Source organism: Micropterus salmoides, unplaced genomic scaffold (assembly GCF_014851395.1).
Source record: "Micropterus salmoides isolate LMB-PRFRI ecotype aquatic unplaced genomic scaffold, ASM1485139v1 Ms_hic_scaffold_22, whole genome shotgun sequence".
Classification (NCBI taxonomy): Eukaryota; Metazoa; Chordata; class Actinopteri; order Centrarchiformes; family Centrarchidae; genus Micropterus; species Micropterus salmoides.
Window position 1 is genome coordinate 6252258 of NW_024041373.1, and position 17625 is coordinate 6269882.

Sequence of the window (17625 nt, forward strand, 5' to 3'; positions counted from 1 at the left end):
GATTGGTGCAGTATATCTTTTGATGAATTTTTAAATACAGGTCATATTTGTGTTATTGTATGACCGTATCGCTCACAACATATTCGAAAATAAATCCATATTTTATCAATCTTCCAGTGTAATGGTGGTTTAAAAGTTTGGAGCAAAACGCCATTAGACTCTCGCATTGAAAAACGGAGGCATCCCCGAGCTGAAAGTCCGCACTAATAAATGGCATCAAACAAGTCAAAGTGAGACAGGGAAAGGGTAGGCCTTGTCTTGGGAGATTTTTGCTCCTCTAGCACAGAGAGCGTGATGTCAGCGGTGGCAGTACTGTTGTAATTGACTTGGTGGGGGTGATGGCGTCATTTTATGCCCTGGTGTAGCCTCCTGCTCCAATAGCGAAGGGGAGACGGATCTTTAGCCGACGCGACCGTGGCTCCCTTGGCCGGGATCGAGCACCGCCGAGCCGGACACTTCACGCCGGGAAACATGGAGGCTGTGGCCGAGGAGCTGCGGGCCGGCTCTCGGGTGCCTGTCACTATCGATCAAATACTTAACGATACGCTGGTGGTGACGCTTACCTACCGGGAAAGGAGCTACACGGGGATATTACTTGATTGCAACAAAAAGTGAGTGCTATTGCGTTTATTCTCTTTATACATGTATCTCTGAAATTAATTTGCTAAAGTCAGCTAACGGCTAATCTACCTTTGATGCTAACAAGCCCAAGCTAGTCAGTTAGCTAGCTGTAAGCTAACTGGGCCTCCATACAAAAGATTCGTAGGTTATTGTAGCTGACAGGGTAGCTATCTGCTAGCTGGTCGGCTAATGGCAAAGTGATTTTATTCAAGCCCATACTGAAATGGTTAAATGTGTTATTTTACTTTGGGGAAATACTGTTTGTCAAGATAGTGGCCCTGTCTACAGAGAATGTTGAAGACTTTTCTTGAACAAAACTAATGTCAGTGGGTTCATCTATAGCTTATTGTTAGCCTAATCAAATACAGAGCAGCAAAAACGTTTTCAGTAAAAGGGTAGGCCTTAGCTGAGCAGTATTCTATATATCAGTTATGTTTTGATGTATTACTTACACACACTGGTGGTATTGCATTGTGCACTATTTTTCTGGAGTGATGTTCCACTTTAAAATAATGTGTAATACAGTTGAGAAATAGCCCTTCATATGCAGTCACTTGATCTGTGGAAACAATGGAAAATGGCAATAAAGATACATGTGGGATTTGATGAATCACAACTGTAATGCCTTCTCTTTAAACATGGTCCTCATGAGATCAAATGACCATCTTAGGCTCTGTTTAACAAGAAAAGGCCCTCTCTTACCAGTTAACTACAAAACACAATCCTCTTCAAATGAGAAAACCATATATGTATATTTTGACATGTATCAGCGTCATGTCTTATCTGCTAGTCTTGGTGTGTGTCACATGTATATGCCTTGTGTTGCTCTTGTTGCTGTGCACCTTAAAAGCCACTGGCTTTAGACTATTTATAGACTACCAGAAGCAGAATTTGACCAGCTTTGCCCCTTAGTATGCTTAGATTCACGTGAGAGCTCAAGCTGTCCTGCCTGAAACCCACCCAAATAGTAAAAGGCAGGCCTTGCAATAACTTAAAATAGGCCTTTATTTCAGGCCTTGTCACTGTCAAAATTTGACTACTTCTTCCTTTTCAGCTCATGGAAATACATTTCCTGTCATTGTCTCCAACAGTTTTTTTTTTTGATCATTGTCTAGGCCTATCATTCAGGCAGATCTCTGCATCTAGTTACACTGTACACAATGTGAAATGGCACCAGTGCAGTGAATCATGGCTAGTCATATGCTGCGGCCTTGTACTGTGCTTAACTAGCACTGCTTGTTGCCCGTCACAGGCAGCCCTGTTTGTGCCGTGTCAATCACTGTGAAGGCTAATATTCGACTGCTTTAAGGGCGCATATAAAAAAGTTGAGAGGAACAAGCTGCGCCGAGAGACTATTATTCGGAGGTGCCTGCCAGTTACTTCTCCTGGGGAGGAAAACAGGCTCCCCAAATGTGCACTAATTATTAATCTTACCACACGTAATCCCTGAGTGGACACGGATGCAAAAACAAACTGAAATCTCCTGGCTCCTTCCCTACATCTCTGAATCCCGAGTGATTCATGGGATTGTTTTTGTTCAGTCAGATGTTGGGGAGGGGGGGGGTTTCTGGGCATCCTGTAGTCTCTTTGTCTGCTCTCTCCTGACTAAAGCAACACAGCCATGTTACTCTTGCCTGACAGCCACTTCTCAAAGACTCCTTGGCACTTGGGCCATCTTTGGACATGTCTGCTGGTCGCAGAGTACCAAAAAGAACACACAAAATCACTGAGAGTCAGTGATGCTATTGCTCAGGTTTTGTGGCCTAAGGCAGCAGAACAGATAACTGCCTGGCTGCTTGTGGACCCCAACCCCCACACGTAAAGAATTTTCAGCATACAGGTGACAGGGACAGTGGTGTCAGTGTGTCTAGTCAAAGTAAAACAAAACAGTAAAATAGGTTTTCTTACTCAAAGCCTGTGATAGGCCACATGTAGGAAGGGCTTCGTGTGCCATTTTTTCTTTTGCCCTAATTGAAACAATAAGGTATTTGATTTGTTCTGTTCCGCTGGCATTAAGTTGTCTGACATGGTGAAAAGAAACAGTTATTCACTTGTTTTTGTTTTTTGCTTTTTTCTCGTTCATTTTAGGACTGGGCTATTCTGTCTACCAGATATCACAGAAAAACCTGGGGACTACCTGATATCTAAACCTGCTTGTGAAATCCCAGAAATTCTGAGTGAGGAACCGGTTTCCAAATCACTCAGCCAGTCTTCACACAGACCAAAGGATGAAAACACTCTCCCTGAAAGCAGCATACCAACTGCACCCCTTCCCTGCCCCGTACCAACACCAGTTCCAGCTGGACAGACTCCTTACCCTCCTTATTTTGAAGGAGCCCCCTTCCCTCAGCCATTATGGGTGCGCCACAGCTACAGCCAATGGGTACCTCAGCCCCCTCCGCGACCAATCAAGAGAAAGAAGAGGCGAACACGAGAGCCTGGTCGCATGACCATGAGTACTATCCGTCTGCGGCCACGGCAGGTACTATGTGAAAAGTGCAAAAACACACTGAATAGTGATGAGGACAGCAAAGATGGCATGAGCAACACTAAGGCTTCTAGAAAAGAGAATGCACTGCAGAGCGATGATGATGGTGACGACAAGGATACCCCCTCTAAGCTGTCGAGAAAGGAAGATGGAGTTGCAACCAAGGACACTAAGAGACGTGAAAATGGCACCAGCCTTGACAACAAGCGCCTCAGGAAGGACAAAAGGGGGGAGGCTGAAGGGGAGAAGTTTCCCGGTGGTGACGTTATCCCCCACAGTCCTGTCATAAAGATCTCCTACAGCACTCCGCAGGGCAAGGGTGAGGTCATGAAGATCCCCTCCAGAGTGCACGGCTCAGTCAAGCCATTCTGCCCCAAACAGCTGGTGCAGAATGGGGTGGGAGAAAATGGTAAGACGCCTTCTGATCCCACCAAGGAGCAACGGCACATTCTAGATGCCACAAGGTCTGGCCTCACCGTATCCATTCCCAAACTCAAACTAACCAGGCCTTTTACAACCGTGGGTCAGGACTTGCCTTCCCCAAAGATCCGCTTGAGACCCCCTCAGAGGGAAGGTGAGGAGAGAGTAGTCGAGTATGAGGCAGAACTAGTAGGAGGCACCAGGAGACGAAGCCCCAGGGTGCCCGGGCCCTGCCTCCCCCATTCTGAAGACTCAGGGGAAGGCAAAAACTCTCTAGAATTGTGGTCAGGGAGTTCAGGAGAGGAGGCGGAGCGCGGCCACAGCGACCTCACCCTTCTCATCAATTTCCGTAAGCGCAAAGCAGATTCTTCGAGCCTGTCGGTCTGCAGCAGCGACAGTCTAGATGAGTCCAAGTCCTTCAGCTCTGACGGCACCTCACCAGAGCTGTGCGATTTGGCCCCAGGTGAAGACCTGTCCGTAACCTCCTCTTCTGTACCCTCACGGGAAGACTGCAAGACAGTCCCGCCGCTTACGGTGCGGCTTCACACCCGCAGCATGACAAAGTGTGTAACCGAAGAGGGTCACGCCGTGGCGGTAGGCGACATTGTGTGGGGGAAGATTCACGGCTTCCCCTGGTGGCCAGCACGCGTCCTCAGCATCAGCGGCACCCGCAAACAGGAGACGGCCAATTGTGAGGCCCAGTGGCCCCAGGCAAAGGTCGCGTGGTTTGGTTCACCGACAACCTCCCAGCTCTCCGTTGCGAAACTGTCACCCTTCAGAGAATTCTTCAGGTCCCGCTTCAACCGCAAGAAGAAAGGGATGTACCGGAGAGCCATCCTAGAGGCCGCCAAGGCCGTGGGCCACATGGGCCCAGAGATTACATCGCTGCTTTCCCACTGCGACACGTAGGTTAGTTAAACGTTACATATGGTTGTAGCACATATTTGATATACGTGTGTATTCTTTCTAAAGCTGATGATACTCAGAGCAACTTTTAGAGCAATGGTACTGGGCAATGTTGCCGTCAATGGTAATGAGGAAAGATTACTTCAGTAATCCCCTTCCACCCCCCACTCCGCCACCCGCTCCGCTATCTGTTCAAAACATAGTTTCTCACCGCCCTATTCAAGTTGTTTGATTCATCAAGTCCTTCTGACAGGCTGTAGCTGGCCCCTCCGCTGCTTGTGTTATTTGTGTGGGTTCATTCAAACAGGCGAAGTCCAACTAGTAGTTCTGCCAGTCTTGATTATCTGAGAGTGCCCAGGCTAACTAAGAGAAATAAGTTCAAATGTTGGAGAAATTGCAACAGGGAGTTGGGCCAGATATTGAATATCCGGCACAAAAATGAGATGCCAGGTCGGTGGCTTGGGGACACTTCGGCTTCAGTAAACATGAAATTACATTAATATTTCATTTTTATCCAGTCTGAACCCATCATCAAATCTGATATTTGTACCTGAATCTACTGAAGACCCTTATGAGCATTTTTAGTTTTAGCATTCAGAATTTGAAAGTAACTTAAAACCCAAGAGATTCAGTTGAAGTCTCAATGCGGAAGAGCCAGAAACATTTTACAGTTGCAGTCTAATTGATGTTCACAATCTGCAGCTACAACCTGAAAATACGAGAGAACTAAATTCATCCTGAATTTATTCCCGAAATACACACATACCGAACACACTTATTATACATAGTAAAATAATAAATATATATTATCAGGCTACAGAGTAGTTATAATTAATTGGCGACTACTGACATGACCTGCCACCTCCGACCTTTGTCATCTTTAACCGGTGAAAGCGACGTTTGTTGCCAGCTAAAAATTAGTCACATCTAGAATTACATATGCTCATAATGCTCACACAGTAGAGCCCTGATTTACTAATAACATCCCATACCCTCAAAAATTTAGCAGGATGAATGAGACCCCACTGCAGTGTTATTTCAAATCTGTGTAGAATGTTCTTCACTTTGGTAGTCGCAACGAGTCTTGGGGGGTGTGTGTGTGTGTGTGTGTGTATATATATATATATATGTATGTGTGTATATATATATAATATATATATATATATATATATATATATATATTATATATATATATATATATATATATATATATATATATATATATATATATATATATAATATTATATATATATATATATATATATATATATATATATATATATATATAATTTCTCAGTCCACAGAATTAGTGTGAAGTTGACTGCAATGGTGTGGGATCTTATGCACTGTTATTACTGAGTGAATATGGATGTTCATTGTCACTGTTTCCCCTAGGATGGAGTTGTAGCAGTGGAGGTGAAGCAAAATTTTTTTCTGAATATAAAACCCCAACACAACATGCCTAAGCAACATTGCTCTTGTGTCCATGAGCATGCGCTGCACACTAGAAGAGCTAAAAATGTCAGTGTTTTCCCAGTTTAATGTGAGCTTTTGATTAATGTTTTGGTGGTGGTCGGGTCAAGTTGGGTCCTCCCCCAAGAAAATATTACGTTTGTAAATTTGTAATTTCACATCACATTGGATTGAACCAAACACTCACCACGCACCTCCCGATTCCTTACAGGAGTTACGCTGCTCTTATAAAAACATCTGTCACATAGATGTTTTGCATAAAACAATAAGAAAAAACTAGCCAAGCATTGAGTGTTGCCGTGCTCGCACAGTGTGCGAGTGAAAACATTTGTAGCACATAATTTAATGATCGTGGAAAATTTTAGTAGCGGCGTTCATGATTGCATACAGGGGAAACACTGATTGTGGAATACATTCCGGTCATGTTGCCCAGCCCTACCCTTAGATTTCTTTAATATTAGGGATGCACCAATACTGATATTGGATATCGAAGCGATGCTGACTCAAATAGCTGGATCAGGTATCAGTGACAAGAGGGACAGTGCGGATCGGTGCATCCCTACTTATAATGGCTAATTTGATGGTGTTCATGTTAAAGTGTGGGGGAATGTGAGCAGAGTGAAAATGATCCTGCGCCAACCTGCTCATTTATAGTTCTCCCATGCCAGCTTAGGGGCCCCGGCCACATTTATGTCATGAAGGAGTTGCTGTGTTCAAAGCAGCAAAACAAACATGACTGCCAGCCTTAATGCAGGCACAGGCTGCACTGCTGACTGGAAAAGCTTGTTCAAAAAATGGCTAATTTCAGAAAGCGAGTCCCAAGAAATGGGCAGTACTGCCTTAGCACATTGAAAGCAAGTCCACTGCAAGTGCATAAAAATAGGTTGTCTGCTATGTCTAAAAAGCACGCTGTCATACTGTGACTACTTCAAGCTTGTTCCCCTGGTTTGCTAGTGCGTTTTCTCTGTGCAGCCAAGCAACATGTACTCAACACACACTCAAAGGTTAAATATTGTTCTTGAGCGATATGAGAGAAAGACAGGCCGCTCCAAACCCTTCTGTTTACTCTGTTATGGGCTCAGTAGCCAAGACGAGGTTGGTTGTAGTTGAGAATATACACGGTAAGAAGTTAAGACCGGCCTATATTTAGTCATTTTTTCCAAAGCTCATAAAAGAAGAGTTTTTCTTGTTCTGTCAGCTACACAGAGGTTTCAGCTGGCTGGAAAGTAGCTGACCTTCACTTTACAGTGCTCCATAATCTTCAGCTGACTAACATGACATGTTGAGATCCATGCTGAGCCTCGTATACTCAGTTAGCAATTCCCTAGACTGGACATATAACCTGCCTTGTTTGCCCATTGTCTTTACTTTGTGCTCTCACCCCCCCCCCTTTTTTTCTCTTGTGTAGAGGCTGAGGACTGACTAAAGGACTGGTTTTTCTGAATTCTCAGACTGCATCAAGACCCAGGAGGGAGTATGTGAGGTTGCCACGGCTACTATTTATAAATGCCGTTTTTTTTGTTTTGTTTTTTTTCTTTTCACAAGGCTGGTAGAAAAATGGCTGTCAAGGTGGAGTGGCGTTGAGACTGGATAAGGGAGCAAAAAAAAAAGGCCAGGGTTCTCGTGGTCTACTATGAACTATTCCTACAATTTTTTTATTTTATTTGATTTTTTTCTAGATTTAATCATATTTCTGTAGAGCCGAATAACGACACTACAAGGACCCAAATGTATTTATTATCTGGAATGGTTTATTATGATCCACCCTTCTACTGCAATCTCACAAAACCTCCCAGTCTGCTGCTGTCATTATCACGGCCCTCGCTGCTGATGTGTTCACTGCGAGGTCCAACTTGGCCGGCCAGAGGAAGCTGGTGGCATTCCGAAAGGAACACCCCACCCACCACCCCATACCCCCCCCATCTTGGACAGGAGATGTTTAACCACGGTTTGAAAAGTCTTACCCTGAATCTTCTTACTTCTGAAAATGTGAACGGCTCCATCCAGAGACGGTAGTGTTCCAGCTCTTCTAGCGATCAGTGTTCCATCCTCGTAGCCTTCTGCGACATTAGTTGGATTTGTGGATGTATTTATACTGAACTCTGTTCCTCTCCAGAATCATGTTGTGCGTCTCTCTCTTCATTTCATTTTGTAACTTTAGGAGTGTCATGTCCCCCAACTTCCCCTCCCAACCTTTTATTTTTCCTGAGAACCATTTTTACATCACTTTAATTATTTAAAACGTCACGTTTAAGAAAAAAAAGCACTTTATCTGTACCTTGGTGGCCTGCTGTAAGCTCACTGTCTGAAACACTATTGCGAGATACAGCCCTGATAGGCAGCAGGGGAGTCCGGGAGTCTTTGTGGTTGACTATCCTTGGCCTTGGAGATACAAAAAAAAAAATCATTTTTTGTTTTATTTTATTGTACGATTTTTGGGGACACCAGACACGGATGGTTGTGTACACTGTATTCTCGCATTTGACTTGGTGTGTCCTCTCTCAGCTTATCTGCCACACACACACAACGAAAGTCCACGTTAAACATTTCCACTGGAGAAACATGGGTGAACAAATGTGTCAAAACCCCCTATGCATTATCAGTTAAAGCTTTATGAGTGACTTTGGGAGAAGGTTAAAAAAAACAAAAAAAACAACATGCTGTAAGAATACTGTGAATTCATCTGCTGAGTGTGCTGAAGAAAAGCTCGCTACTAGTTGGAGCCTGCAGTTATTGAGTCATCCAAGAAAAGCAGATTGCAGTCCTGACCTTTAGTGACCTTTTGTGTTTGAAGCAGCACTGTTGGATTGGGGGGGGGGGCAGCAAAGGCAAGAGACCACGGCTGTCAAGCACAGCCCAGTCTGTATTAAAAACTTACCGAAGATTGCACACAGTCACGCTCAGCCAACCAGCCCGTCTCCTTTTCTGCCTCTCTGGGAACACTTTGTTCAGATTGAGGCTGAAAACTAGCTCAGTGATTGTCAATGAGAGAAGTGTGTTCATTAGAGGAGCACGTAATGCACTCCTCCCAGTTTGATCATCTGCGGTTTGACTGTTTGCTGTCAAGGCCGGCTAGTTTCCAGGCAGCCTCACACAGCGAGGAGTGGGAGAGCCTAAATGTATGTATGCCTGAGAGGGGAAACTGTCGTCAGGATTTTCCCGTGTATGAGCAACATGGCTATCTACTGTTGCGCATGTCGGTCAATGTTATTGGCTACTTTTTTTTGGTTGTTTTCTTTTTTACATGTACTGTACATAAAATAAAATATAAAGCAATACCTGTGCTGTTGTGGATGAGTCACTTTGTCATTAATTGTTGATTTTAACGATTGAATTGCTGAAGGTGGAAAAAAATAGGTTCAGCCCCGACAGAACAAAACATTTATTTACACTTGAGTTTACAATTGAGTGAATCACATTAAATAGTATATAGTTTGTGGCATTGATATTGTTTCATGTGGTGTCGCCACAAATAAATCAACAAATGGGAAATACTGCAGTGTGGTGCCGGTGCTAGAGACAGTTTTTATGTCATCTTAGCTCTGATAGTGAGTTACGTAATATCAGCGCATGGGAAAAACCTATCGCCCGTCGTCGTTAGCCAATCTAATCGCCAATCGGAACAAGCCTATTGTGTAGACAAGCACACTGCAAATCACTGCCTTTTTTTTTTATATGGCTGTGTTTTTTAACATGTCGCTGCTGATTGTGTAACGCCTCTTACACGCCCACCAAACAAGAAAAAGCGTACCTCAAAGCCAGTTGCGCTCTGTTGTACACCATCTAATGAAATATGCTACCCAGTTGCATTATGGGAAATGGATCCACTGTTTAGGGACCCATACTAGGGACTAAAAGTCAGGATATCTCGGCCACTGCCTTCAGCCTGTCTCTCACAAGTCCCTCAACTTTCTGCAAGTGTAATAATAAATAGCTTGAGTGGTTCTTGTATTTGAAAGGGGGATGGTGAATTTATTATGACACTGGGAGCCTCATTTACAACTCCGGTCGGTTGCTACTTTGCTTATTGGCACTGAATATTTATCGGTTAGGAATAGACAAGGGCATTACTCTATTCACTATTCTTCTGTCTTCTTTCAATGTTTGACCTTGAAAACTAATTTCCCACTCTGTCAGTCATTCTTCAGCGTGACAGGTTTGCATATTTAAAGGAATAGCTTGACATTTTGAGAAACACGTTTATTTGCCCTCTTGCCCAGAGTTAGATGAGAAGATCAAAGTCACTGTTTGGTGGTTATCTAACAGAAACACATGGAAACGGCTAGCCTGGCCTGCAGTATAACACTTTATTATTCAGTTTGAATAATCAAGATGTACCTTGTTAATTAGTTAGCTTAAGTTAGTTCTAGTAGAAGGCACATTTAGTTACCTTTGGACAGAGCCAGGCTAGCTGTTTCCCTGTTTTCAGATGGTATAGTAAGCTAGGCTAACCATCTCCTGGCGTAACTTTGTATTTAATGGACATATTAGAGTTTCAGATATTTCCAAAAACGTCAAACTGTGTCTTTGATGTTTCTAAGCCTTAGGTTGTGTGCAGATGTGGTCTTTTTCTGGTTGCAACTCAACCACTGGATGTAGGAATCATTTCAAAGCTATTTTAAAAAATCACAGGGGCTTGTTGCAGACACACCCTACAGTGCCATGACTGCATCTTTGCATCTTTGAGTGGAAATGGAGTTAAATCTAGCAAGGCTCCTGTTGTTCACTGTCCAATAGCCTCTACCTTTATCTTCCTTCCCCTCTGCCCTCCTCACCCATCTTCCAGGCTCTTCCTCAGCTGTGGTCATGCCACATGCCTTGATTTGTAGCCTCTGTGACATAAATAGGAGTGGTTAAGTATGTCTATTGCATAACACTAGTTACGCAACAGACATATATCAGTTGACGGGCCGATCAAGGTAAGGTGACCCTCGTCTGGCTATCTCCTGATCAGATCACTAGTCACAGATTTACTAGTCTCAGCTCTAGATCTCCCTTCCCCCCATGCCCGCTCTCATTTCATACTTCTGACCTGACTGTGTCATAACTCACCACTCTGTTTCCTGTTGACTAAAGCTGCCCCAAAGCAAATTGACTGATTCAACAGGGATAAGCCCAAAAAAATAAATTCTAGAAATAAACCCGTTTGGGTGTTAAAAGCCAGTATTGCTACCATAGCTTACTAGTATGGACAGTTCAATACTAGCATCACCAATAGATCAGGTTTTTAGGTAATTTAGCAGCATTACACAAACACAGTCCAATAGGGCAGTTATTCAGTTCAGAAAAGTGGATAAATCTTTTTCTCCCACAATTGCCAGTCATGCTTCATGCCTCTACTCTGTTAAATGGAGCATCACAAACATGCCTTTATCATGTTCTACTGACTTTGTATGTCTTCGTTATATATCCTCAAACTAGCAGTATTAGAAGATGGTTACCACTCTCCTATCTGTCCGTTAAATATGATGCTAGTGCCTGTAATATAGCTAAGCTTAACATAATGACCCAGGAAGCAGGGGAAGTTATATCTTCAGTTATACACTTTGGTTTTTATATGCATTAAACAAATGAGATATAATGTGTTAATTAATGAGCTTTAAAGATACTGATAGACTGATTTTGGACAGGCTAACTGTTTCCAATCTTTAAGGAAAGCGAAGTTAGCCGTCTCCGGGCTGTAGCTTCATAATTAGCGCGCAGATGTAAGTATCAATGGTGGTATAAATTGTTTCATCGTACTCTCTGTAAAAGTACTCCTATAAATTAATGAAGCCTAATAGAAAATGTGTTTATATGACCCATTTTCCATAAAAACTACAAGACAAGACTGCGCTCTGAGCTTTAAAAATGACATTTCACAACGCTGCATTAGACTGTTGTGTGTTTTAGCCCAATGACACTGATAATACTCAAAACTGAAGCTGTCGGTGAGGTTGTCGTATGGACAACAATGATAGAAAACAACATTTTAATACATGCTGATTCACCAAACGATCAACATACTGTATATATGCACAGGGTTGATAGGATTGTGACCAAAGAATGAGTGAGTACTTCCCACTTTCCAGGTTGAAAGTCAGTGAGTTTGCCCCTCAGATGATCACAGTTCTATTGTTTTCTTCATTGCCCATTGAAGGCCTGATGCCACAGCTGGAAGCTGTTGCACTGCCGGTCTGTCTTGCTTCCTGGATGTCAAAAGCTTCCATTGTTTCACAGAAATTGATTAAAAACCCCTCATGTCTGCATTTAGCAACACGAAGCAAAGGGATTTAGATTATCAAATGCAACACTCACTAGCTGTGAAAGAACCTCTTTCATATTGCACTGGATTGTCTGGTGCTCACATTTACTCATATGAAAGGTATACTGACATATGAAAGGTCAGTGTCGGCGCAGTGGAAAAAGGACCCTGATTTGTAGTTTAGATAAACCCATCTGGTTCTGCCTCTGTGTTTATTACAGCTGTAGCGTCTGTGTTGGTTTTTCTAGTTAGTGTTAAGTCTGTTCTTCCCACAGGCAAGTCCTCGCCATCTGAGGCAGTGTTTGGCTCGGTGGCTGTTGCTTAGTGTCGATCCACCACACTCTGCAGGTGAGGCTGGGGGGAGGAATGCAGGCACACCGCATTCTCCGAACCTAGCTGTGGAGCCACACACAAATAAACACATAGGAGCAAGATGTGTGAAACAAAGAAACTGTTTGCTGGGAGACCTGCAGTCAGGACAGCACTGACCGCTGTGGAGAGATTTGTCATGCTGGAGGCAGTTTTTATTGAAGTGGAGCCAGCTTGGCTATGAAGGGGAAAATGTCTGATCCAATTTATTCACAGTGGGCATTTTGGCATGCACATTCCAATATTATCTGCGAAAATTCTGAGATAAGATGACTTTTACTTTTTTTCATATTCACGAATGTGCATGCATACAAATGCATACAAACAAGGCATGATCTTACTACGGTGGCCCTGAGAGCACAAATGCACTGCAAAAGAAAACATACTCAGAAAACATATATTGTATGCAGCACAGCAAACACATACAACACAACCAAATACAGTACAAACTAAAAAAAATAAACTACTTCAGAAAACAAAGTTTCCAGGGTACACCGAGCATGCCCAGGCACACTAGCTGTTATAATGGTTGTGACTCATGCAGTTACTAACTCCGTGACTAAGCATGATTTAGCAAATATCTGCAAAAATATCAGAGTTAAGCAATCAGCCATTTTAAACCTTAAAATTGTTAACTTCTTTCCCAACACCACAATTTCTGTATTTGGTTGGGTTGGCTGAATTTGCAGCATGTGGGGTCAAGCGGGCGAATGTGTTTCTCAATTTGTCCATGTTTTTTTTTATGTTCACTGTCTTTTGTTAAAGACGTTTTCTTTATGTGCTTGTGTTTTATTGATTTGCATGTGTTTTCTTAAAAAGCAGTGCACTGAGTACCCTGTGTAACACTATAACTATTTTACGTAAGCCCAGAGCTTCATCTCCATACAGGTGGAGTGTGATGGCGTGCTATAGCAGCCTACTTTGTGTGAACTCTCCAAAGTCGGCCTCAGCCATCTGTCTGCCCAGACCGTATGAAATAGGCTAATTGCATTTAGATTTTAAAACCCACAGTTCATGGTTCAACGTGTTCCAACCAGTTCTACAACCAAGCAGCAGGGAACAACTGCCCCACTGTTGATATGAAAACACATACACATACACACATGCTCATGCTTACACAACAAACACTCTCTGCCTTTCAGTAATCCCTGTATTTCCTGAAGTTGACATGGAACTGCACCATCCAGCCATGTGCCGTTTTTACCCAGCCTCTTTGAAACCCAGTCCCAGACTTAGACCCCGATTGATAGACGTGAGCACGTGCTCATACACCGAAGGCCTGGAGTTGCATCACTCCTGCCCCCTCCATCCAGCACGTTCTCATTCACAGCATGTGGAGGGGTACGCTGCTCCTTCATGCATCAGTGCAGCGTAAATCTGGGACAAAAAAGAAGGGAGGCACATGGCAGTGGGATGCTGTGTGCAATTACCGCTAATGATATGCCTCCATGCAAGCTGTGGCCATAATTAACTTTGGAGGAAGCCTGGTCTCTCTGAGCTGTGTGTGAGGGGATGCTCACAGGACACAGGCGCAGTGCTGAGAGTCAAGGCTAAGAAAGCAAACCTGCCCTGACATTATTCAGACGATATGTCTGCTCACAAAGATTAGGCACGTTGGGTGGTCCCGTGTTATGAGTAACATGATGCGGATGTTAATGGAATTGTCCTCCGGAACTTAGTTAAAACTTGGGCTTACACAAGAGGGTGTGGTGAAGCAGAACGGGAGAATCGAGTTACTGTAAATTGATGGATTTTGACGAGTTCTGACAGGAAAAGATAAAAAATTGTCAGTTAGTCGTCATAAAAATATTCTAAATTCTCATGGTAAGACAACAATTGTTGTTAATTAGTCAAACGTATGAGACAGTGAGTCAATATCAGTCTTAGTAAGCTTCAGCTCATACTTCAGACTCAGTAAGTTAACCATGAGCATTTTTATTTTGCATCAGGTCTCACTAATGACTCAGTAAGTCAAAATGTTTTTATATTTATCATGACTACTAAAGAATTAGAACGTTTAGACCCAGCATGAGAATATTTTTGTCATGACTAACATTTCATCCTCTTTTTTATTTTTTTTTTTGTTCCGTAGAGAAGAGACCTACAGAAAGAACGGTTTTGCACAATATACCCTTCACTTAGACTTATATTCTGCAAATGTACAGTATATGTGAAAATGTGCTGCTTTACAGTCAATACGAAAATGAAAACCATCCAGCCTGGTGTGTCTGTGTTTATGTGACGCGTTCCACCTGTCCGTGGAGTTGCTAGGCAAATGGCATGGTGGCTTCAAAAACAGGCCTTGGCGCGCCTCCAGAGCCATATATGGGAGAGCTGTCTTCTCCTTTGTCCTTGATTTCTCAGAGCCATTTCTCACTCCTGTCATCTGTATTGACAGCCTCAGCCTGCTGGCCAGGATTTTTAAATTGGGTCATTTTATTGATCCATCGGCCGAATTTCAAGCAACGATGAGACTTGACATTGGGAGTGGTGCACAGAGAACAACCTCCTGCTTAACATCAGCAAATTTCCAGCAATCTTTTGTTGATTTTCAGAAAAAAAGGAGGAAAAGACACACACTCCTGTCAAGATCAGTGGAGCTGAGGTGGAGCAGGTGAACAGTTTCAGGTTCCTGGGAATCAGCATCACAGAGAACCCGACATGGTCGTCTCGCATCTCCACACTGGTGAAGAAAGCTCAGAAACGTCTTGATTTCTTAAGGATGCTCAAGGCCAAACTTACAGAACAGCAATAGAAAAGCATCCAGACTGGAAACATCACCAACTGGCATGGGAGGTGCACGGCCCAGGACAGGAGGGCCCTGCAGAAGATCATTGGTACCCATCTCCCGAGCATCAGAGATATCAGTGAGGTGAGGTGTCTACGCAGAGCCCAAAGGAACCAAAGGACAGTACCCACCCCAGCCACAGCCTGTTCACCCTGCTGCCTTCTGAGAAGAGATAGAGAAGATACAGTTGATACACTGTTAGCCAAAAGAAACAGACACAGGGACAGTTTCTACCTACAGGCTATCACTCTGATGAACAGTTGACTCCAGACACAGTGTCAGAAACAAACCCTGTGTTTGACTCTGACTCTGACTTTAACATCCATCTGTATTTTACTACTTTACTACTTATAAGCAATTTTGTCACTTTTCAAACTAAACATATTGTACATATAACATCCACATACCACATCTACATAATAATACTGCCTAATGTACATATAATATTGCACAATTACTGCACAAAAATATTTATTTCAGCATCCTTTCACTACACTATTGTCGTGCTGTCTGCAAGTGTTGTTTTTGTTTATGATTGTGGTTGTATGTATTTGTTGACCTTTGTGTTGTACACTCTACTTTGTGTATGAACACAGAGAGTAATTCCTCACAAGTGTACACATACCTGGCCATTAAAGGTGATTCTGATTCTGAAAGGTGCAGGAGTCTTTCCCCAGGCTGTGAGACTCCTTAATTCATCTTCAGCACTGCACCATGTAAAATAGTTTTATTTCTATGCCTTGTTATCTATCCACCCATCAAGTGTGTATAATTTTGTATCCAAAATTAGTTTTTCAGAGTGGGCTAACTTCAAGTTAATCTTGTTATACAATCCTGTTATGTAACATAATGAATAAATCTACCTTGTGCCTTGTTGTAGCTAGCCTCCGCCTTTTTCTCTTTGCCTTTATAATGTATGCTGATAATAAACACTTCATATATGGGTCATTTTCATTCATTTATTTAAATATTTAGCTTGACGAATAAAATAAGTTTTAAAACTTGCTTGTGTGGTAAATTTTCCGTAGGTGTCCGTGCTGGCAATATGAGTGATTCTAATTTTGATTAAGGACATTATGCAATATAGAACTTTCTTTTCACTTATGGTATCTAAATATGGAGGCTTTTCCAAAATGACCCCACACATTTCCAGGAAGAGACTAGATACATTTCTCAAGGATTTGGGTGCGGTTCAACTTGATAATTTACACAACAGCCGGTGGGTCAAGCCATGTGACCTGGGTAATCACAGTTTGGGCCCCAACAGGAAGCAGCCGTCAGTTATGATGGACTTTAAACCTTTAAACTGTGTTCATTTGTGTGTCACGTCTCTCTCTTCCACCCCATGCGGCCCACACAAGGATTCCTCAAATATTAACACAAGTGGACAGACTGAGTAAACATTGGGACTTCTTTGTCAAGGCCGTCTTTATTTCAGGTTGCTCCAGTTTGTGATCGTCTGTGGCCGTGAGCATGCATGAGTTCTGCGCTGAATCTTCCAGGATGTGGCTGTGGTTCTGCCCCGCAGTCAGCAGCAGCCCCAGGCCTCCCTGGGCAGCTGTCAGCAGGCTCTAGAGACTGAAAGAAAGAGAGTCGCCCTGCCCCCAACTTTACCAGCCTGCCTGCTCTCACTGCAGGGACTAAAGGGGGATGGGCACTCATACCGAGACATGTAATGTGGAGAAAGCGCGAGCTATTCCTCCAATGAAATTTTAAACATGTGGATTTACTGTCCTTTTACAAATGGTTTTAAAAGTACATGATCCATTAAAGCTTTTGTCTCAGTCATTTCTGTCTTCCCATCCGTCCTTCTCTTTCTCAACCTCCTGTTTACCACCTCCTCCATTGTCCTTTGACTGGAGTGGTGTTCTCTACTGAAGCCACAGCCAGGTGAATCATCCTCCGGCTTTTAAACCACCAGTGTGCCAGTGTCACCATAGGAAGAAAGAGAGTCGTGGGGTCTGTGTGAAAGACAAAATGACAGGATGATGTTGACCAGGCTGACTAATGATTGTGGCAGCTGCATGTACCAAGAATGCTTATGTATTTTGCCAAGGAGATGCAGCTTGAAAAAGTAAAGTAATTAAAAGGCCATGCTGGATTTGTAGATAGCTAACTGCATCTTCAACGCTAAAGGATCAATCACGAGTGATGTTTGACCTTGAATGGAAACAGGCAGAAAAACGCCTTTAAATTACTTTTGAAGCCTTAAATATAGATACTCAAGCATCCACTAAAATCCTTTTTTTGTGTAAAATATTTCTTTTGCCATTCTAAATGCTCCTGTCTCTGTATGATTTGTTTCTTTAAGGACGC

The 17625-nt window shown here is 43.0% G+C and overlaps 1 protein-coding gene across 2 annotated transcripts; it reads left to right on the plus strand.

Annotated features, from left to right (window-relative positions):
* Positions 1 to 212: 212 nt before the first annotated feature.
* pwwp2b (PWWP domain containing 2B) lies at positions 213 to 9186 on the plus strand. 2 transcript variants are annotated; one of them, XM_038737253.1, is made up of 3 exons: positions 213 to 611; positions 2710 to 4434; positions 7317 to 9186. In XM_038737253.1, exons 1-3 carry the CDS (start codon positions 472 to 474, stop codon positions 7321 to 7323), a joined length of 1872 nt encoding a protein of 623 aa, XP_038593181.1. In that variant the 5' UTR covers positions 213 to 471; the 3' UTR covers positions 7324 to 9186. The 2 variants fall into 2 exon arrangements, with proteins under 2 accessions (XP_038593181.1, XP_038593182.1); XM_038737254.1 differs by having other exon boundaries at positions 215 to 611; positions 2710 to 4438.
* Positions 9187 to 17625: the final 8439 nt, after the last annotated feature.

Coding starts and splice junctions, on each gene's coding strand:
- pwwp2b (XM_038737253.1), top strand. CDS start 472: ATGGAGGCTGTGGCCGAGGAGCTGCGGGCCGGCTCTCGGGTGCCTGTC. Junction 612..2,709: donor TTACTTGATTGCAACAAAAA/GTGAGTGCTATT, acceptor CGTTCATTTTAG/GACTGGGCTATTCTGTCTAC.